The sequence below is a fragment of the Onychostruthus taczanowskii genome, unplaced genomic scaffold (assembly GCF_017590055.1).
Source record: "Onychostruthus taczanowskii isolate IOZ18803 unplaced genomic scaffold, ASM1759005v1 scaffold25, whole genome shotgun sequence".
Taxonomy (NCBI): domain Eukaryota; kingdom Metazoa; phylum Chordata; class Aves; order Passeriformes; family Passeridae; genus Onychostruthus; species Onychostruthus taczanowskii.
In genome coordinates, this window is record NW_024499796.1 from 538,456 (window position 1) to 561,263 (window position 22,808).

Here is a 22,808-nt window from a genome sequence, read left to right on the forward strand (position 1 = left end):
CAGCTCTGGTGGAGTTTTAAGGCTCTGCCACAAGACAAACTTCTGGGAGAGGCCTCTCATGGAATGTGGTGATAGGCAAGGAGGCAGAGACAAGCCTTCAGCAGAAAGGCATTTTTGATGGATCATTTGCTTTTAACTTTTCAGACTTTTACTCCAGACACAATAAAGGAGATATTCCCAGTGCGAAAGCAAGGTGTGGAAGCTCAGTATAAAGGAAAAGTAAGGAAGTAAGAGTTTTGAAACCTTGGCCACAGAATCCAAACCCAAAATGTGGAAGGAGCATTTCCATGAGCAAGGCTCACTGGGCTTAGCACACAGATCTGCACCCACACTGTGCAAAGGCAAGTGAAACTCAAAGAGCAGGGAAAGCTGGACCCAGGCAGGCCAAGGAGAGAGCAGTGTCGTGGGAGGGAGGGGTGAGGAGCATGTTTGATGCAAGAGTCCTGAGAACAGCCATGCACAGTGAATGGTGTGACTGAGAGCAGCAGCGTGTGATTTGCAGGGGTCTTGAGCAACAAGCAGCTCTTTGAAGATGTTTACAAACCTGTCCAGAAGGTGATGGTGCTTCTTGTTTATTCAGCTGCTTTTTTGCCCTGGGTTTTTTGCTCTGTTTTCCCACCAGACTGTCTGTCAGGTCTGAACCCAGACTGAAGCTCTCGGGGTCCTTGCAGAGCCTCTCATAGATCTCCAGCAAGCAGTAGGCATCTGAGGCTGCAGGGAAGAGAATGTGAGCCTCAGCTCATATGAGGCTCATTCAAAAGTAAACCAGAGGTTTTCCTGAGGCAAGGAAGAGCCCCCACCTTTGTAAAAGCCGCTGTGAACAACTGTGAAGCTGCAACTCCCTCTAGCCATACCCTCAAGCTCCAGGACTGACTCACATGAGCATCACAGATGAACCCACAGTCACAGGGGGTCAAGGCAGCAGCTCCTAAAGACAGGCTCTGCCATCTCCACTCTAACCCAATAACCCAATGTAAGCTGCAGTGTGGCTCTTCCAACCACCACCAGGTAGCTCTAGCCAGCCCCTGTTCCTCACCACAGCTCCTTATCATTCCTCTTGACAGGAAGGGAACTTCCCCAGGAGATACAACATCTGAGCAGGTACTGCCCGAGCTGTTTGCAATCACCTGCCCACATTCACTGCTGTGTGCTGCTGCTCCCTGCAACAGCAATGGGAGAACTCTCCCAGCCAGTCTGACAAGTCCCAGTGATTAACTTTTGTGAGAACTGTGTCAGCTTCAAGGATAGTCGAATTTAACAAAGGGCTGGTTTGCATCAGCAGACTGTCCTTTGATGCACGAGGAGAAGATTTAGACCCAGACTTCTGACTCTGGGGTAATCAGCAATAAACTCTACAGGTCCCTCCACAGCCCTGAGTCTGTGCTGCAGTTTCTGACACCATACCTACCCATTTCAAACCCGGCTCTAACAAGCACTTCACTGTGACAAATGAATACAGAATTTTTTTCCCAGGAAGGCTGTGAAATGAGGCAGAAGGAAGTGGACTTTCCTCCTTTCAGTTACTGAGAGGAGTTTCCACTGAGGTGATGTTTCATCAGACAAAATCTGCAAAGCACAGGAATTCCTTCATAAGGGAAATAATGAATCACTGGACAGTTTAAACTTCAACCATTAAAGTCATGTCCTCAAAAGGACAAACAAACCATGTGCTGACTCCTTTGAACAGGAACTAATCTGCAAAGCCATTTTCTTCCTCTGCTACTTAACGACTTTCCTGGGGACAGAACAGCCAAACACAGCCTGGCCTGGGCACCTGCAGTACCCAGCCAGGGCCAGACCTGCATAGAGGATCTGCTCCTCCCGGAGCGGCCGCTTCTCCCAGTTTGACAGCTGCTCTGTTTTATCCAGAGGCTTCCCCAGCACATGCTGCACCAGGAGGCTGAGTCCCTTCTCTGGCTGCCTGACCCCTCTCTCCTCGTGGCTGTGCTCCGGGGACAGTCCATCGACCTTCCGGCTGTCCTTCCCCCACTGCAGCTGATGGAAACAAAAAGACAGAAACCACCTGGTTATGAAGCAGCTCCCAAACCACCTCCTATTCCAGCTGGTGGGGCCAGGCACAACCCTATCACATCCATCTCGTGCCTGGCACATTGAACCCCAGCCCTCAGCCAAGAGCTGGGATGGCACGAGATAAACATGGCGTTGGGTTATTTCTTTATCAGACACACTTGCTGGAGAGAAATCTCTTCCATAGACAAGGAAGGGAAAAAAGGGCATTCTTGTACAGCAGGGCTGGGATGAGGCTCCTTAGGGGTCTGCAGGGTGCTCACCATGCTGTAGGCTGCTGGGCATCAATGCAATAAAGGACCAGCAGTGGCAGTTCAGCACCTTCCTCCTCCTAGTCCCAGTGGGAAAAGGCATTCCTGTGACACTCTGGGCAGCAGCCCACTCTGCAGCTGCCATTTCTCAGCCTAAACTGAGGCAATGGCTGTTGGCAGCTATGTCAGCCCCTACAGCACTTCCCAGGTTAAGCTATCAATCCCAAAGATCTGCTTCACCTCAACCCACAGCCTCAAAAACACTCTGTACACTTTACCCATTAAAATGGTTGTGCTGAACATTTTTGCAGATTGCTGAAAGCTCCTCTGTGCAAATTCAGGGACAGATGTGCTTCAGCTGACCAGTAATTCCTGTGCTGAACCTACCAGCAACCCTCCTAGGAACATGAGAGTTCTGTACAAATCATTAACTCCACCATATCTGCTTCAATAATGCATGGCCTTGGAGTAGCAGAATTTGTACAAGAACTTCCTCTTCCTAAGTATAACTTGTGCTGAGAAACCTTGTCCTGGTTGAATGGAGCTGGGTCTCCAAGAGCTTTTCACAGCTTTTATTAAGACTATGAAAAAGCTGTCAGTATCACAAGCTTTAACATTTTAGTTGATGAAAACAAAATACTTCTATCTTCCTTTACAGAATCCCAACACCTCAAACCATCTGGAGGAAATGGTCTCTTTACTCATGCAGCCATCTCCCTGCCAATCCAGGATGCAAACAGACAGTGCTGTGGATTCAGGACAATTACCCACCAGCACATGCAGGAGACACCATTTCCCACATCTCCATGTGTTTATCCTTACTTGTTTGTCCACTGCAAGAAGATCCACCACACCTTGCATTTGCTTCTCTGTGTCTTTTAAAGCAGAACATGTGGCTGCAAGGCTGCCGAGGTCTCCAGACATCCCATAACCTGGAGACAAAAAAAGCCCAAATCACACAGGTAGGAAAGCTCAAATCACCCTTAATGTACTGCAGCTTCTTCTTCAGAGTCAAAACGCTGACAAAATATTTATAAGCATTGGTGGGAAGACTGTTCAAACAGGGAACAAGACTGGGTCCTGTCTCTTCCGTTCCCAAGAGACACTCCTGCAGATCAAGGGAAAAGAGAGGTACATGAAAAATTCTGAGTTTAAGATCAACCTACTTAAAACCTGGGAAAGGCACTTATGAATTTGCCTTTGAAACCCAGGTTTAGCAGTTCCTGATAAAAGCCTCCAAAAACCATGTATGGTAATTAATTCAGAGATCTTCTGGTGTCCAGCACAGCAGCTCTGGGACAGGGACAGCACACCCAGACAGCTCTGCCCACCAGAATTACCTGAACATTGAAGACTGGGTGTTAGTTGGGGATCAGTACAGACCTAGAACAATCCCAAGTCTGAGAGTGCAAGTTATATCAGGAATCCTGGATCTGACCTGAAATGGGGAGATATAATGGCATGGACCTGTGTCAGGGGAGAGTCAGGCTGGAGCTCAGGGCAAGGCTCTTCCCCCAGAGGGTGCTGGCACTGCCCAGGCTCCCCAGGGAATGGGCACGGCCCCGAGGCTGCCAGAGCTCCAGGAGCCTTTGGACAGCGCTGCCAGGGATGCCCAGGGTGGGCTTGTTGGGGGGGCTGGGGCAGGGACAGGGGCTGGGCTGGGTGATCCTGGTGGGTCACTTCCAGCTCAGGATTTTCTGTGGTTCTCTAATCCTATATTTCTATCAGTCCCAGTTACACTAGTCACTGTTTCCTGGCCTGGCAGTGCCTGAACACTCAGGGCTACAAAAGCTGGTTCCATGGCAAGTGGATTTATGGAATGACAACACCAAGAGGATCTAGGAATGACAAAAATACCAAAACAGTCAGTGTGAAGTCCCGAGGTGGGGAGGAGAGAGGGGGGTTACCTAGTTTAGTGATGGCTGCATCTGAATAGAGCATCTGGATGAAATGGGGAAGCTTCTCCTTTTCCCCCTCAGCCTCAGCTTGCTCAAGGAGCCGTGGCAGGTCCAACAGGAACACCTCATCCTTCAGTGCAAGTTGCAGAAGGGCGACACGGGGCTTCCCCACCATGCCAAAGGAAGGCTTCCACTCCATGTCCACACCAACGACCTGCCCAGGCTGCAACACAGACACTTTCTGCACCCAGAGCCTGCCTGTGCTTGAGAGGAGCCTGGAGAATCTGTCCAGGACATGAGCATTTCCTCCACAGCACCTGCAGCTTTTTGTGCAAACTGCCACAGACACAGGGAACTCTCATAGCACCTGCGTCACCCATGGGAAACTTCCCTGACACAATTCCTAACACCTTCCCCAAATCAGACCAGCCCAAAGGAACAGCTGTTCTTGGCTTGGAGAGGTAGGCAGTGGATGGCAGTGGCCACATCCAACTCTGTGTCTCAGCCTGACATGGAGTTCCAGCTCCCTGACCCTGCCAGGCCAATCCCAGGTAACGCTCACCTGCAGCACCTTCTCCCAGCACTGCCGTGTCTCCTCCCATGTCTGCAGAAAGTGAATATTTTCCCGTGGAATAGGAAGCTGGTAATAGTCCTTCTTCTTACTGGCCTCATAATTATCTGCTTTTGTGACCTCTTCTACCCTGCACAGAATCAGATGCAACAGTTTGAAGCCATTGAAAGCCAGGAGGAAATCCTGGATTGGAGCAAGAGGGTTAAGTTTTACCACCCTTATTTCACCCTGATCCTCTTTTTCCCCAGGACACTCAGCTTTTTCTCAGAAAAAAGAAACTAATCAAAAAGATCCAGCTCCCTTGGAGAGATCACACATTTCTGGATAGTCTCTTTCCCATAGAGACTTGAAATGGTTCATTATTTGGGAAACTATTAGTAACCTTATGTTTGGGAGGCTGTGTGCCCAATTTTGCAGCAGAGCAGCTCTCCCTGCACAAACACTCTTTCCTGTGGGTTTGTGTGCATGGGGAAGTCAATATTTGTGTAAAATATTTAATGAAGGTGTGCAGCCTCAGGTCTCCAGGAATATTCTCACCTGCAAAGCTCAGGAGCCCTGTGTGGTGTGACCAGAGACAGATGATGTCATTTATATGCTGGTGCCACCTTGTTGTGTGCAGTGTGAACTCCCTCTGGGAACCTGTGGCTGTGTTACTCAACAGACAGGGCAGCCAGACTGTTTTATGGGGTTTCATGGCTCTGCTGACTTTATAGCAGCTACCACAGCTGGTATCATGACTGGATGAGTAAACTGTAGTACAAAGGGGCTTATTCATCCATCCCAGCTCCTCACACAGGGCACAGCACACCCTCACCTGCCTTCCCTCCACAGCACAGGATTCCCACAGCACAGAGATGTAGCGATGGGTTTTATCTCTGGATGCACAGTATGTGGCTCAGCCACACACCTGTAATCACCCCTTTGTGTTTCGAGGGCTTATCCCTCATGGAAAAACCTCCTGGCTCCCAACTGGCAGCTGCTGTGGCTTCAGGAGGGAGGAGGAGGAGGGCAGCTCTGGCAGTGCTTTGGAGCAAAGCAGGAGCATGTCCAAGACCGAAAAGAGTTTCCTGTGCTCCAAAAAAGCCGTGGACCCTCTGGAGAAGTGTTTTGATGGTGATTACATCTGTGTTGTTGTATTTCCTGAGGTGACACAGTGCTTGAACAAGTGCAGATCTTCACGAGAAGAAAGAGCAGATCCACAAAACCAGGATCCCTGAACATGAACTGTTCAAGGCCATCTGTGAGACCTTCCCAAAATCATCAGCATTAAAAAATAATAATCAGTAAAACTTTGACAGATCTGCAATAACCTCAGTAAAATAGATGAATATTTGCGTTGTTGATCTGGCAGAGGAAGTGTAAGAACCCGCAGCAGCACGAAGCAATTTCACAGAGCTTCTGTGTACTCAGGATGAGTTTAAAATGCCCCTTTCACAGACATTTCCAGGATTATGACAAACAAATGCAGTATGTGCAGGGCCACAATGGGATTCAAGTATATGGGGAAAGTCTTTGCAAACTTCTGTCCCCATGGACACATCACAGCAGAAAATTTTAAGCAAATATACAGTGTTTGTATGACAAGCAATCTGCATGGAAAAGGCACCAAACAGGAGATTTACCTGTCCTGGATGTGCAGCTTCTGAAGCTCCTCAGCCACAGCCTGAGGCAGCATCTCGGGGGGCACCCGGCAGTGCTGCGCCCACCGCGCCGCCCCACGCGCGTCGCAGTGACGGAGCAGCGACTGCACCAGGTGTCCTTGGAGCCACCGGTTCTCTCCAACTGTGCTCTGCAAGGTCGGGGGGGAAAGCAGACTGTCAGTGCAGCTTCCATCATGGGGGTTTCCCCTACTCCTAGGAGGCACCCTCGTTGTGAAAACCTTATTCCTTATATCTAGTCTGAATCTCCCCTATTTTAATTCAAAACTGTCAGCTCGACTTCTGTTGCAACAGGTCCTGCTAAAAACTCCGTCCCTATCTTTTTTATTGGCCCCCTTTAAGTACTGAAAGGTCTCCTTGGAACCTTCTCCAGGTGAGCACCCCAGCTCTCCCAAACTGTCTCCAGAGCAGAGGGGCTTTAGACCCTGGAGCATCTTCTCAGGACGGCTTTCTTAGGATAGACATTCCCTGTCTCTCCAGGGCAGACAGTGGTGTGGAGTCTCCTCCATCCTTGGAAGTATTTGCACGGATCGTTGCAGTTGCCAGTCATCCATAGGTGACTATGGATGAGATTGCCAGTCATCTGTAGGGCAGGGAGGGCACATCAGCAAAGCTTTCCTGAGTGGTGTTCAGAGCCAGGAAAAGGCTGACATCACCCCCAAGCCTCCTGCCCCCAGTGCTGTGAGATGGGGGGTCCAGGACCCCTGGCAGCAGGCACAGCCATGGGTGGAGCCCAGGCTGGCAGTGGTGTCACGCTGCACTGGAATTCAGCTGGATGAAATGTGCTGTGTGACTCCCACATCCAGCTGGGGTGAACAATGATTGCATAAAGGAGTTCTTCTCTCTGTGTCTGTTCAAGGCCCCTGTGAAGGTGAGAAGTGGATCACTGCTTTGGGACAAATGCACTCTGAGGTGTCACTGTGTCACTCCCTATGTTTACACCTGCAAACAGGGAGGGCACTTTAGGACATTCCCTGCTCCCAGCTGTTCCCTGAAGGAAGGGAAGTGCCTTGCCCCACTGCAGAGCCTGGGGACACCAGCACAAACTCACCCTGCCTGTGGTTCAAACCCAAACCCCAGCTCTGGCCGGAGCATGGCACAGTGCCCATCATGGCAGAGGTCAGCAGCCACTTGCAAGGGGCAGTGACAGCTGAAGACAGCTGGATGCACCAGAGCTCTTCTGCCTTGTCCACCTCTGAGAGGTGCAGGTGTAAGAGGAAATACAAACACAGTAACACCGAAGATCACACCAGCTCCATGGGGTGGGATCTTCCCCCCCAGCCCACATGTGCTGCAAACATCCCGGAGCCCCCACAGCCTCGTAACAACTACTCTCTGACCTAGTCATGGATCTGCCCTTGAAGTTAATATTGTCAAGAAAACTGCTAAAACAAGCTGAAACCCTATATGGTGGCCCAGGATCTGTAGCTCTAGGACTGGCACTACAAACAAGAATTTGAGAGGGGTGAAATGCCCAGATCTGCACTGGAAGTCCATCCCCACTCTGCCCACGCTGCTGCCATCTGCCCTGCGCTGCCCACCCGCACTGCTCAAGGGCCCGAGCCTGTTCCCAGGGAGGGCAGCACCTTGCTCCCTCTGCCCAGCTTGTCGGAACAGCTCCCAGCTGGGTGGGAGGCCGTGGCCGTGGGGCCTCATTCCTCACATTCCTTCAGTAACTAAAAGGTGAGAATTTGTCTTCAAAGCAGACACTGAGATCAGGAAACAAATCTGTTGATGGCCCCAAGGTAAAAAGGAAGGGAAACAGAAAGCCAAGGAGAAAAAAAGATTGACCCCCACCCAGAGGTGCAGAAGGGGGCAGAGGCTCAGAACAGCTTGGAGGGATCTGGCACCCCAAGTAGCAGCAGCCTGCTCACAAAAACTGCTGCCTCAGCACTCTGTCTGCACCCTGGAGACTCTGCCAAATGCCAAACCACAGCTCTTCTCATGGATATGTGGGGGCACAGTTTTACTGCTGTTCCCAAGGGGCTTGGGGCACAGCAGGAGCCAGGGGGAACAGGACAGGGGTCCAGCAGCTCCCCAGGGGCTCAGGTACAGGAGGGAAGGGGCAGGGCAGGAAAAGGACAGGACACATTCTCGTGCTCATGCTTCTTGCCCTCTACATTTCCCCTGGCCATGCCAGTCCTGACCTTTGTGCCTCTCTCCCCACTTTGCCTTCTGTGATTGAGCTCAGCCAAGCACTGAACACGTGAAGAGGGGCTGAGTTAAACCCTCCTGCACATCCGCCAAGCCACTTCTCAGAGTTCTTCCCAAAAAGAACATATTTTCTTACGAACATTGCAGAGCAACTCCCTCTTCTTGCTCCCCCTGTGTCCATCCTATTGTCTTCCTGTCTTTTTTCTAAAACACAAACTCTTTGGTGTAGGAGCTCTCTTCAGTTCACCCCGAGTCAATTTTTAATAAATCTCAATGTGGCAGCTTTATTTCTGGAAATAATGAGGTGCAGATTTTTTAAATATTATTTTAATGATAAAAGATTTCTTCTTTCAACCACAAAAAACAACTCTGTAAAGAAGGTTAATCTCTCCAGAGATATCCCATCTTGCAATCTGAAACAGAAAATAGCTTTGTTTGTCTTTTTACTGAAAAAAAAAGAAAAAACCCCAACATTGCTCTAAAGGGGAAAGGCTTCCACCGCAACAGCTCTGCAAGAGGCAAGAATGTGGAAACTTTGGCCCCAGAGATGTGGGCACAGATGCAGAGAGCAATGTTTCACCAGGGATGACATTTCATGTGCTTTGCTGTCAGTAAATGAACACTTCTCAAGAGGAAACTGGCATGGGTGTTCTGATCAACATCAGCAACACCTCCGAGCAGGAAAAGATTCTATAGAGTATGAGGCTTGTTTACATCCCTCTTGGAATTCTAGACATATCATACATTCTTTAATCCATAGGAGCACACAGAAACCCCTGACACCAACAATAACCCATGATTAAAGCTTTCCACAGTGATGGCTGCAGATTTCCTACCCGTAAATCCTGTTCTCACCGCCAAGGCTTCACAAAGCTCACACCAACCACACAGGGGAAGCTCAGCAATGTCCTGACCTTAACCCATCAACCATTTCTCAATTGGCACCAATAATTTTGAAACCAAATATCCAATATCTCCCTTAGAAATCACTCTATCTAACCCTAGATCAGTTTTATCTGTATGTGTTAAGCTGCATTTCAGTCCCAGCCAATTCTGCCCTTTGCCTCAACATCTTTTCCCAAAGAGGGACATTATTCACACCACTGACATTGGCTATTTGCAGAGTCAGATTTTAATTTAACTTTTGAATGTCTTGGCCAATTTCCCCTGTTTTCAAGTGCTTCCAGAATCAACAAAACCCCCTCCTGCTAGAGTAGAGAAAATGTCAAGGAGAATATTTTAGAATCAGCAATTTTAAAAGGGAAAAAAGAAAGCAAGATTTGAAAAGGACAAACCCCTGTCAGCAGTGGAGGGCACTGACAGCACTGCTGAGTTCCCTGTGGTGTGGCAGGTACAGACACCTGTGCTTAAACATTCCCTGAACACGTCCCTGCAACTTTATTGTATTTGTGCTCAAGGTTTCTTTTTCAAAGTTTGAGCATGCATCACATCATTAGTGCTGCATGGAGAGATGCTGCAGTGTCACCATCAGATGTCACTGAAAGGAACTCCTTGAAGCATAAGGGTGGAGCTGGGACCCTCAGAACCAGCTCAGACCAGGGCCACAGCCTGTTCCCTAAGGGGAGGGGGGTCCTGTCTTCTGGAGAGCCTACAGAGATCCTGGAATCCCAGAATGGTTTGGGTTGGAAGGGATCTTAAAGCCCATCCAGTTCCAACTCCCCTGCCATGGGCAGGGACACTTTCCACTATCCCAGGTTACTCCAAGCCCCATCCAACCTATCCTTGGATACTTCCAGGGATCCAAGGGCAGCCACAGCTGCTCTGGGCACCCTGTGCCAGGGCCTGCCCACCCTCACAGGGAAGGACTTCTCCCTAATGTCTAATCCTGCCCTCCTTCAGCCTAAGGCTATTTCCCCTTGTCTTGTCACTGTCTACCCATGTAAAGTCCCTCTCTCTCTTCCCCATAAACCCCCTTCAAGTCTCAACAGGCCACAATAAGGTCTCCATGGAGCTTCTCTGCCTCGGGCTGGACACCCCCAGCTCAACCAGCCTGGCTTCAGAGCAGAGGGGCTCCAGACCAACTCTGTGGCCTCCTCTGGACTCTCCAACTGGTCAGTGCTGCTGTGGTGCTGAAGACCCCAGAGCTGGACACCGTGCTCCACGTGTGGAGGGCAGGGTAGAGGGGGGAAATCCTCTCCTTTGGATAAAAGAGGCCAACTTTCCCTCCAGTTCATCCTGAGCAAGGTTTCTGTGAAAACAGCAGGTCACTTGGCCACGGCCACCACGAACAGCCAGAACACCCCGAGAACACCCTGAGAACACGCTGCTTTCTCATCATTTGAGCTGCTCTCTCTCTCACAGGCACTGGGCACTAATTTATGGACTGCAGAAGAGCTCCATGGAGAGCCCCGCAGCCCGGCTTTCCGATAGCGATCAGCGAGTCCCAGCCGGAGCCGCAGTCCCGAGCGCGGCAGCCATTACCACATCAATGGCGGGGAAGGGGCCTGATCGTCCTGCACAAAGCCTCGGCACCGCGGCTCCCCGGGCACGCTCGGCTCCCCGGGGCGCGTTCACATCACCTCGCTCCTGCTTTGACAATCCGGACACTCGGCTTCCGGGCCCCCCGGTGCCTCTTCCAAAGGCAATTCAGAGGAGTCTAACTTAGGATATCACTGGCAGGGATCAAGGCAAAGGCAACTCTTAAAGTCAGCTTGCCTCTGTACTGGGACTCCTCACAGGGAGCTGATTGTTCTGGGCAACCTGGAGGAAGCTGCTGGTTTCTGGTGAGCAGCTGAACAATATTGTGTGACAGGATGCATCTGCTCCATGTTCCTGTGTGCCTCACACAAGCACGGCCAAGTGGCAGCCCGAAGAGTCACAGCACACAGCTTCTCTGGTAAAGCTCACCCCCACAGGGGCTTTAAAGGTCCCTTCCAACTCAAACCCTGCTGGAACTCTTTGACATGGTCACTGGGTTGGAGCACATGGGGAGGCTGAGGGAGAAGGGCTTGTTCAGCATAGGGAAGTCCTGGCTGCGTGTAGGGGAATATAATCCCCTCTTCAGTTTTATTAGGAGGGACCATAGACAAGATGGAGTCAGATCTTCACAGAAATCCCAGCCAGGCTGAAAAGTAAAAAAATGGTACAGTGAGAGTGGCTAAGCACTGCAACAGGCCCAGTGGGGCAGTGGAACCAGGCAGGGCATGGCAACACCTTGTCCCACAAAGCTGGCCCTGCTCTGAGCAGGAGGGCAGAGATGAGCTCTCAGAGAAGAGCTAATTTCAAACTGAAATGAGGCTCTGATTGTGTGATTAGCAGTGCCCTGCATTCCCCAGGCTTCTCTCCACACAGACGGGCAACTTCTTGCAGCAACGGCTGCTTTCAAGTCACAAGCACCTCCCGGGCAAAGAACACCCAAGATCTCATTTACCCAGAATACAGGATGGTCCTGATCATACTCAGCAATACTACACAGAGATCCAAATACATTTCCTGTACTGGGATTCCTTCCAAATTTTTGTCAGGCAGCCCTGGAGGGAAGTAATTCATTTTCAACAGATGAAGTCATCATGTCTCCAAAATCTGCTTTGGCTGCCACAGATGTGAGCAGGTACAGAGCAGAAGAAATGAACCAATGCAGCTTTCAGAGGCAGATCTGGAGAGAGAGTATTTTCAAAAAAGCATGAGCAAGAGGTTGAGACCATTTCCTTCAGCACATTGTTGGACATCCTTCATGGGCCTTCACGCAGCTCACAGAGCCACAGAACAGATGAACCTGCTGCTGGCAGCAGCTCCACAGCACAGGGCATGGACTCTTCCCTCCACAGAGATGAAAGGCTCCAAACAGGATGTTTCACTGAAGTGAATCTGGCATGATCATTCCCAGATTTCACTTCAGTAGCTTCAGTAGTGGATAGTAATGTTTCTTGGACAAAGCACAAACCCAAACAGAAATGGAGGACCATGGAATGTCCTGAGCTGGGGGGGAACCACAAGAACCACACAGACACCCCAACAAGCCCACCCTGGGCATCCCTGGCAGCGCTGTCCAAAGGCTCCTGGAGCTCTGGCAGCCTCGGGGCCGTGCCCATTCCCTGGGGAGCCTGGGCAGTGCCAGCACCCTCTGGGGGAAGAACCTTTTCCTGATATCCAACCAAAAACTCCCAAATATATATTTCAGGTTTAAGAAGGAAGGTGCAATTCTGTACAGGGACATTGCTCCCATGTGCCCAAAGAACCATCTGGCACAAAATCCCCCAGACACTTCAGGACAGGCTTCTGGATAAAGAGGGCACCGTGGTACATCTGTGAGATAGCAAAGCTCATCCTGGTTCTGGATCCCACTCCCCACTGACTGAAAATGCTGTCCTAGAAAATCAGCCCTTGCTGTCCATTTGGCCATTGCTGCTGCACAGAAGGTTTCAAGGAAGGGATCTTGTCCCATTGCTCCTGTCACTGCAGGTTTCAGACAGATCCCCAGAGGAAGGCAGCCTAAGGCTGTGCTGGGACCAGTCAGCAGTGCCACTTGTCTTTGGGGCCACTGATCAATTCCTGGTCTTGTTCAGCAGTGTCAGCATAGTCTGACACTGTGGGGACTTTCCCAGGTCATAACCTCTTCTTTTAGCCCACAATTAACTCATTTTCTTCAATTACATCCCACAACTCCAGGAATGCTGACACACAAAATCACAACTCACCTGCAATACTTGTTATCCCCTCCACTTAGCTGGTCAGGGAATGGCACAGGTGTAGCTCTGCAATGAGCTGTAGTGTCCAACTAACCCCATTAAAATAACCTTTGTTTGAAGAGAAAAGTAACTGTATGACATCCATAAAGCCCCCAAAATAAAATTACATAGCAAATAGACTAAGGTAACTTTACCCTACTTGCTTTTTAAGATATAATTTCTTTTTCCTTCTCTTCTGTGTGAACTTATTCTGAGGGTCTGTGCATCCTCCTGAAATCTTTCTCACAACCACTGCAGAGGCACCTTCTGAATTCCAACCTAACCCTGGCCCCAGAGCTGTTGAATATTATTCATCCTAGGGATCAGCAAAGGACCAAGGACTTGGTCTGAATACAGAAGCCACAGATTTTTGATATGCTTCCAGATTTCTCACACCTCGGTCCCACGATGGCAGGCTGGAGATATTTTCTGGGAGCACTCCAGCACTTGGCAAGACTGAAGATGAATGAGGATGGGGAAATTGGCCAAACTCTTTCAGAGCAGAGTACTGTGTTACTTATCACAGTAGATGCTTTGTCTAAACCCAATGACACAGTGCATTGAAGACAAACTGGCAACCCTTATCTTCCCAGTGTATTTTGAAGTAGCATTTATCTCCCCGCCTTTTGTCACGGTGTCACACACACACATATGAATGAAGTGTCATGGGACCAATGGCAAATCCTGCTCTCCAGTTTAAGGAAGTGGAGGCTCCCATCCTGTACTGGGTGACCTGCACTGCTGTTGAGCCTCACTGAGCCTGAGCCTCCTGTCACCAAACATTGTTTCTCTGGGCTTTCCAGCCTCAGAAGGTTTTTACAATCTAGGCACTTCCATAAATGTTCTACAGAAGTCACCATCCCAGAACTCTACTCCGGTTTGTATCCTGGAGCACGGAAGCTTGCACAAGGAAAATACAGCTCTCTGCTAAGCTCTGGGGCTGCCTGAAGGGTGCATATCCAATCTGAGCATTCCAAATTCCAGCTTAGCAGCAGCATGTGACATCGACTTGTGCTACAGGATCTGTCTGCAGGAATTCCACAGAGTGAGGAATTCCATGTGCTGCCAGAGCCGGGCCCACTGTGGGGACAGGAGCAGGGCCCTGCAGCTCCGCGTCACTGCAGGGCTGCCAGAGCTGCAGGTGTGTGAAGGAATGAAACCACTGTCTCTGTGCTTCTGATGGGATCTGAACTCACAGGGTATTTTCAAAAAAAACGGAGTTCACTCATCTGCTTGTTGGGATGTGCATGAGCCAAGGTCACTCCAACATTTCTCAATTGGTTTGGAGCCCTGGCATTAACCCTAACGAGCTAAACCAGTGTGCACTTAACCCACCAACAACTCCAGTAAGTGTTCCCACACCCAGTCACATACATCATGAGAATCCGTAGGCTCTATTTAGGAAAAAAGTCTCCTCTTTTCTATTTAGGAAAGCGTTCAAAGTAAATAAGCAAAAATCCTGACAATGGAAATAGTTGCTCAGGATCACAAACTCTTCCCATCATTAGTGTATGGAAAAGAGATGCCCACGGGACAAACATAGGTTACCACTGATTTTTATTTTGCCGTGCCCAAACCTCCATGGCTCAAAGCCAAAGCAATAATCAGTATCTGTGCAAGATCTTTCCCAAAAGCAAAGCTTGGCAGTCGAGTTTTCTCTACTTTAATCTCTTTTGCTACACTTTAGCTCCTGGTGGTTTTTGTTCTGAAGGAGAAATGCTTGAGAGGGTTGACTGAATGAACTCTGAAATTCACACCCTGGCAAATTGGACTGATTTCCTAAATCCATAATTACAACATTCCTCAGAGATATGCATTCTTTCAGAGTGAACAAGGGAAGATTAGTTTCCTGTTTCTTCCCATTTACATGACTTCTCCGTCAAGAGGAACTTTTTTGTTTCTAAACAATCCTCTGTTTATGTGGTTCTCTTCTTGGCAGGGAACTGGGGAACTAATCTTGCCTAAAAGTAGAATACAGCCAAACTATCAACTGCCAGCAGCCTGATTATCTGTGTGCAAGGCAGCTGATTTGCACAGGCTTTAGAAGCCAATATCTATCAGTGAGCACTCAGACAGGGACCGATCGATTACAGAGGGTTTAAATAATCTGGATGATTATTGAATGGCTGGATTGTTTTACTGCTGGCTGGGTAAGAAGGGCAGAGAGGGTCTGTGTGTGTGTGAAGGCTGAAAACTTAGTGACACTGGGCAAACAGAGCCCCCACACCTGCACAGCCCCAGCTCACAGCAGCTCCCGTGGGGTGAGGGAATTGCAGGGCTCCTGCCATGGAGCTGCAGATAAGAACTGGCTCCCACCTGCAAACAGAGTACATGCAGAGCCCTTGTCAGCTTTGGTTTTTATCAGTGAATCCATCCTCTCCTTCTGTACTACCCTGGGAAGCAAGCAAGCTCCATGTCCCATCTTCCCCCCTGCCTTTCCCCATTTGGCTGCACAAGCCAGTGTCAGGGCTCTTGACAGGTCTCCCTTGGTCCTGGAGCAAAAGGAACATGAGGATTTGCCTGTTTGAAGTGAGCCTGTCCTCATTTTTGCTCTCTGGAATACAAACTTGAGCTGGGGTTGTTCAGCTGGTAGAAGAGAGGGCTCTGGGGAGACCTTGTTGTGGCCTTTTGGTACCTGAAGGGAGCTTATAGAAAAGACAGAGTGACTTTATACAGAGGTAGTGAGGGGGGAACAGTTTTAAACTGACAGAAGGAAGATTTTTATTAGATATTAGGGGAAAATTTTTCCCTGTGCTGCCCCTGGATCCCTGGAAGTGTCCAAGGCCAGGTTGGATGGGACTTGGAGCACCCTGGGATAGTGGACGGTGTCCCTGCCCATGGCAAGGAGGTTTGAACAAGATAATTTTTAAAGTCCCTTCCAACTCAAACCAGTCTGGGATTATGTGACTTTTACCCTGTATTTGCTGCAGCTTGCAGTCACTAACAGGTATCCTGACACCACTCCTGATGTTGATTTAAAGGACCTGGTATGTTCCACACATTCCTATAAGGTTTTACATGATCATCATTCCTGTATAGTTTCATACTCCTAGGATGCTTTTCTCACTTGGCAGAACTAAACCTCCCCCAGCACACCCCAGTGGAGCTGAACAGCTCACTGATGCTCTTAACTCCTTAATCTAACACTGACCTCTCAACCTACAGCCATAAGCCAATTAGCTCTTCTTTATACCATACCAAATCTCCTTCTGATGAAGCTGTGCTGGCGAGTGAATGCCTGCTAGTGACAGAAATGTAATTACAGTGCTTAGCAGCATGCTGGCCCTGGCTGGTGGCAGGGGGCTAAGGTCAGAATGTATCTCTAACACACCAAAACAATTTAAAGGAGATTTTTCCTCCCCAGTGTGTTCTCTCTAGTTTCCTCTCTTCACTCTCCAATACTTAATTAGTTTGCACATTAAGGCTATTTGGCCATCAACTTTAAGACTGAAGTCCTGCGCTTTCCAAGGATCCCTTGCCAATCCCTTCCTGAAGCAGAATCAGACACTCAGCTCTGTCAATCCCCAGCTTGGGCCTGTAGATCCACACTTCAGTAAATGGGGGCTGATTTCCTAAAATTATTGAACAAACACATCTTACATCACTCCAGAAAAATTTTAGCTGACTTTTAGAATTATTTTGGACATTTTTGACAATTTGGTAGATTGGACAGCAAATTATGGCAGTTTGTTTTGGCTTCTTTGTACCTACTGTAATATTACACCAGAATTCATCAGCATCTTTGTGCTTAACCACAATTTATTTATCTAGCAATGGCTGAATTTGTTATAAATAAAACTACTACAATTACAGTAGACCCACCAGCCTTCCACGTCTTACAAAGAGTTAACACAGCCTAAGCCATGCAGGGAGTAGTTAGAAGTATTTACATTTAACTGTACACGTCATCCTTTGACAGACTCTTCCTTAGCTGGGGAGGCACTGACCAGGCTGCATGTTTGGCTTTTCCTGTGTGCTTCTCCCACAGCAGCTGGGGGTTTGTTCAGTGTAAAGTTCCCATTTCTTTTAGCCCAGCAGGGCAAACCTCATTAGTACAGGTGCACATTTGCTTGTTCTCTCCCAAGAGCAGAACACAGCTGCAGAACTGAATCACAGTCATGGAATCAGAATATCCTGAGCTGGAAGGGAATCACAAGGATCATTGAATCCAGCTTCTGGAATTACAGGATGCTGCTCCTGAGATGGTCACAGACGTGCCTGTTCTCTCCTCCAGCCCTATCAGTCATCCTTTTGCTTTCCAGTAACTGGTGTTGTTTCAGCTTCCCATCAATATATGACCCCATGACAAACTGGCCTGAAAAATGGAAGGAGATCAATATTTTGCCTCCCACTTTTCCTCCTACTACAAACTCCAGTTTGTCCATGGTTTAATATTCTCTTTAAACCACGTTGTGGCTGTGTGCTCTCCCCAGAGACCTCCAACAAGAATAGTGAATCCAAAGAAAATGGCACAGGGAAAAAGCAGAATGAGTGTCAAAGCACTGTCACCCCCACTGAGCTCCTGCCAGTCCCCGAACAGGGGACAAAATGCAGGGAGAGGAATAGAAGGAGAAATGGGAGCTACAAGTGGATACTGGGGGAAGAAACGCTGCCAGTTCTGACCCGAAACAAAGCAATTCCCCCAAGAGAGACAGCAGGTCTGAAACCTGTCACTACCCCAGGTGTAAACACCAGCTGTTCTTCAAAGGCGAAAAGGGAAAGAAAAATAAAACCTTCTCTTTTCTGCAATGGCAGCTGCTAGGAAGCTGCTTAAAGCTGTGGAAAGATAAATGCAATTCTTTTGCAGATGGTTGAACTGGCAGACTGCAGGCAAAACCAGCCCAGGAGCAGCTCCTGCATATTCACACCCACCCCCATACTGGGAGCTGCTGGGCTCCAGTGGCTCAGCACCCCGGCACAAGCCCCACATGCAGCACCACGGGTGGGACCAGGAACATTTATTTCAGCTGATGATTCCTCCCTGAGACTTCTAAGGCCAGAAGGAACAAAACAATCATCCATTGGTTTGAGTTCCTGCTAAAGAAGTCCATGAGTACTAACAGGAGACTCCACACTTTGGCTGATTAAACTCATTTGGGTTTCCACCTTCCAGGAAAAGAGCCAGTCTGGGTTTGATGCTGGAGTGATGAAATCCCTCCCATCCCTGAATAAACACTTCACTCCAACCAGAGGGAAAGAGGATTTTGTATGCAGCCTTATACTGAGACATGTCACGTATTAATCACTTCCAGAGCATCGCTCCCATCTACAAAGCACACGGTGCTTCATTCCCTGTGGATATTCAGTTCCTCACACTGCAGAGATGTTGCTGTACTTAAACCAATTGAAAAGTTTCCCTCAACTCAGGGGTTTCAGGGAAGAACAGTGGATGTAGGTATTTGCAAAGTGGTCTCTTTGACTCCTGGTCCTTATTGAAGACTCCCCAGAGTCCTGGCCAGGTGTTCTGGTCACAAAAAAAAACCTTTGAAAAAATAAATGGCATTCTACCCTTTAAAAGCCCTTTAAAAATCCACTTCTTGAGTGTAACAGCTTTACATTTTATTCCAGAGGTAGCTGTGTTTTAACTGACGTCAAAATGGTTCTGTACAGAAAAAATCTTGGCATCAGCCACTGCCATTTAGAAATTAATTAGTCAAATAAATAAGATTACATCAACTTCTTGCTGCAGTGTAAGGTAATTTACACCTATTAAGTACCAGGAATTGTCAATGTTTTTGCAATGTATTACACAGAAAGAAGGGCAGATTTCTGGATATTGACTGTAAGCAGCATAATAACCCTTGAACTGTAGTTCTGCATTTCCTAGGAATTACCAGCATCTGACCCCTACTCACCCAGAAAAGGAGCTGGCACAGTGCTTGATTTTCATGGTCAGAAATTTTAAAATAAATAAGTTATCTCACTGTCCCAGCTGGAGGAGCACAGAAATCAGCTGCAGGCTCTCCCTGTGCAGAACACGGGAAACAGCTGCCCCCAGAGCCCATCTCTGCATCCTCACAAGACCAGAAGAGACTGAGGAGCTGCAGGATAGGGGCCTGAGGAAAATGAGGGCACACTTCTGGGATGTGCATCCCTGCACCCTCCTCTCAAACCACACAGCAAGATCAGAGTGGTCCCAGTCAGTGCAGAATCAGAGAATTGTGGAATGATTAAGGTAGAAAAAGCCCTCTAAGATCATCAAGTCCAACCATCAACCCAGCACCAACCACATTCACCACCAAGACACGTCCCCAAGTGCCCCTTCCACATATTTTTTGAACACTTCCAGGGATGGTGACCCCATCACTGCCCTGGGCAGCCCGTTTCAGTGCTTTACAGCCCTTTCCATGATTTTTTTCCCCCTAATATCTAATCTGGACATTCTCTGGTGCATTTTGAGGCTGTTTCCTCTCATCCTGAACAAGAGGCCCCTGCTCCCCAGGAGCACTCACAGAACAAGTGACATCTTTCCAAACAGCAGTGCTTTTCTGAGCACCAGATTTGGAAGAGTTTCAGGTGTTTTAATTTTGAGAAGTTAAGGAATAGTTTCCCTGTGTAAACACTAGCACAGAACAGTTTGGGATGTAACAGCAAAAAGCCCCTTTGCTTAAGGTCAAAAAAAGTGAAAATCCCACTTCTACCCATTCCCTTTCCTGGACACCTCACAGTGGTTATAACACTGACAGTCCCAAATAAACCACTGGGTTTGAACCCTGCCCAGTGCTGCTTCCAGTCACTGTCCCCAGCAACAGCTGCAGTGCTGGGCAGTGTCACCCAGTTCTGCTCCACAGGAGAAGGAGTTTCCTTGCAGGAATGGCCAAACACACACACACACGGAGATTTCTTGGTTTAACTTCTTGGTATGTTTGAGATAACATTTTAACTGATCTGGCACTGATCAGCCCAGCTGACTCTAGAAGGGCCTAACTACAAGACCCCCAAAACACCAGTGAGAAAACAGCACTGAGAGCAGGGCAGCAGAACCATCCTACACCCAAGTTCTCTGTCAAACTGGGACATTTCAGATCACCAAAACACAGGTGTCTGGTGTTATTTGAGATGTCTTGGTGCTCCAGCTGCCCTCTGAGACGGAAGTGTCTTGGGCAGGGCCCTTGTCATGCTGGCAACCTCCTGCAAGTGTCTCAGACACAGTCTGACACCTAAATCCTGCCAGAGGTGACACCTGCCACCAGAGTCACTCCCCTATTGTGCTTCTCATTGATATCACAGTTCCATGTGTGTTTACTTTTTGAAAGCCTGGCATGGAAAAACTCCTTCATGGAGAAGCTCCTTCTATGGAGAAACTCCTTCCGTGTTTTTTAGTGATTTTTGTCCTACAGAGTGTCCAGGGGAACACCTGCACTCCACAACCCCTCTTGCTGCTGGCCTGCAGTCTCTGGCAGGGCCACCCTGAACACATCTGAGCAGAGCCACAGACCAGCTGTGCTGGGCTTGCTCTGCCCAACTCAACCTTCTTTGTGCAGCTGCTGAGGCCAGGACAAACACAAAGCATGCCAAAACTGCACCACAAGGGCACACAGAAAGCAGACAGGAGCCTCATGCCCTGCCTCTTTTTTCTTGCTTGTCTACCTCAATATCCTCCCCACGTTCCCCTTCTTGTGAGGACAGGCACGCCCTGGGTTCCAGCAGCCCAGGATCCCTTAGGAAGGGAATGAAGAGCAAGCATCTGGCACTGGGCACAGAGTCTCCTCCCCTCCCTCTGCCCTCCAGGCATCTCCTCTTGGAGAAGGTGCTGCAAGGGGCAGCTCTCCTGGCTGACCAGGCCTGCAGCAGCCAGTGGGGATGAGGGCAGCCTTCTTAGGGTATGAAGAAGTTTGGATGCTTCTTTGGATCCCTGCCTGGACACACTGGCTCAGCCACTGAGTGCTGGCAGGCAGAGGGGGCAAAACCAGTTTGCCACAGGGCTGGAAACAGGTTTTATTGGCCCCACAATTAACTCCTGAGTTTCTGCTGTTTATAGAAGCAGTCAGGATCACACCTGGGATTCATTCCACAAAGCAGGAACAGGAAAAATCTGTACTTGTACTGCCCAGGGTGAACAAAAGAAAATCCCAGTCCCAAAATGTCACTGGCCTGCAATGGCAAGCTCCAAGCAAGGACAGTCCCACCTTCACCAGAGTTCTAGTATCTCTATAAATCCTGATTTCTTTACCTATATAATCACTAGAGCTAGTCATATCAATATAATTTATGTCTTTTTCTATGGTTGCAGCAAAGAATTTGAAAAAACTGAAATTGAAAAAAATCCCATGAAGACTTCCAACCTCTTTGAACTTCAAATTAAAAAAAGCATCCAAAAATGATCCAATAATTCTGACTGAGAGTCTGTCATTGTGGAGTCTTTTGGGAGCTTTTTCTATTCCTCCAGGTGACCAGAGGTCACATTGCATCTCATCCTCTGCCTCCAGTCCTTAATAGTGCCTGACCAGGCAAAGCTTGGGAGATCCAAACACTATATGAGCCTCAGGTGAACACAGGGATGGGGCACACAACACAAATGTGAGGGCTCCTCAGCTCCGTAAGGAGCCTAAGGAATTATTTTGGTAGAACATGCCAGGTCACAGGTGAAGCTCTAACCTTTTGTGAAGCTGTGGCTGCCCCTGGGTCCCTGGAAGAGTCCAAGGCCAGGCTGGATGGGGCTTGGAGCAGCCTGGGACAGTGGGAGGTGTCCCTGCCATGGCAGGGGTGGCACTGGATGGGCTTTTAGGTTCCTCCCAACCCAAACCAGTCTGGGATCCTGTGATTCTATGAAGCTCTGAGTGAACTTTGAGCCATTCCCTCCTGTAAAGCCCAACCTTTCAAAACAAATAAAGTCCTGGACAGTGTTAGTTTTTGTACTGAAAACCAAAGCTTGCTCAAAGATCATTCCTTTATTCCCTCCTTTTCCTGCCAGCAGCAGCCACCAGCCTGCACAGGTTATTATTTCAGCTTCCTGCAGATGCACAGGTACAGATTCCCATCACTTTCAACTGATGCCAGAGACAGGGATCTCTGATAGCACCGAGTCAGGCTGATAACAGGCAAGTTTCAGCACCACTCGGCTGATAATTACACAGTTGTGAAAAATACACCAGTTGGCAACAAGCAGGAAATACAGAGTTTGCAATCCTTTGGAAAGCAAGACAACCCTCTGCCCTAGTGCAGCATGCAGCTCTGTGCTCTCAGGGCTTACCAGGTACCACACATGCACTTCCCAGAGATACCCTGAACCTCCTGTCTCCAGAGTGGGAGACTTGGGAGCTTCATCCCGCTCTCCACCATCAACAGAGACCCCTTCCCCACACACACCAAAGCACATCCCCATGAGAGAATCATGGAATCTCCTGAGTGGAAGAGACCCACAAGGATCAGAGTGTCTAGCCCCTGGAGCTGCATGGAAAAGCCCAACAGTTGTCTTGCTTTGCTGGTGTGTCCAGACAGTGCCTGAGCCCTCAGATCATCAGCCTGGCCTGTTACCATGCAGAGCCCACGCTGACCCTTCAGATGGATTTTCAGAAATCCCTAACGGCTGCAGAATTCAGCCGGAGAGGAGTTACAGA

The 22,808-nt window shown here is 48.9% G+C and overlaps 1 protein-coding gene across 8 annotated transcripts in view; it reads right to left on the reverse strand.

Annotated features, from left to right (window-relative positions):
* The window catches only part of EXD3 (exonuclease 3'-5' domain containing 3), a 251,278-nt gene that overhangs the window by 128,152 nt on the left and 100,318 nt on the right, over positions 1-22,808 (reverse strand). For all 8 annotated transcript variants that reach the window (XR_005952833.1, XM_041406503.1, XM_041406504.1 and 5 more), the window contains 6 exons: positions 6,371-6,537; positions 4,740-4,878; positions 4,187-4,400; positions 3,102-3,211; positions 1,800-1,995; positions 545-711 (listed from right to left, as the gene is read on the reverse strand). Coding sequence is in view for 7 of the 8 variants with exons in the window: in XM_041406503.1 (XP_041262437.1) it covers positions 545-711; positions 1,800-1,995; positions 3,102-3,211; positions 4,187-4,400; positions 4,740-4,878; positions 6,371-6,537 (993 nt within the window). In the remaining variant the exon portion in view is untranslated. The remainder of the gene's footprint in view (positions 1-544; positions 712-1,799; positions 1,996-3,101; positions 3,212-4,186; positions 4,401-4,739; positions 4,879-6,370; positions 6,538-22,808) is intronic.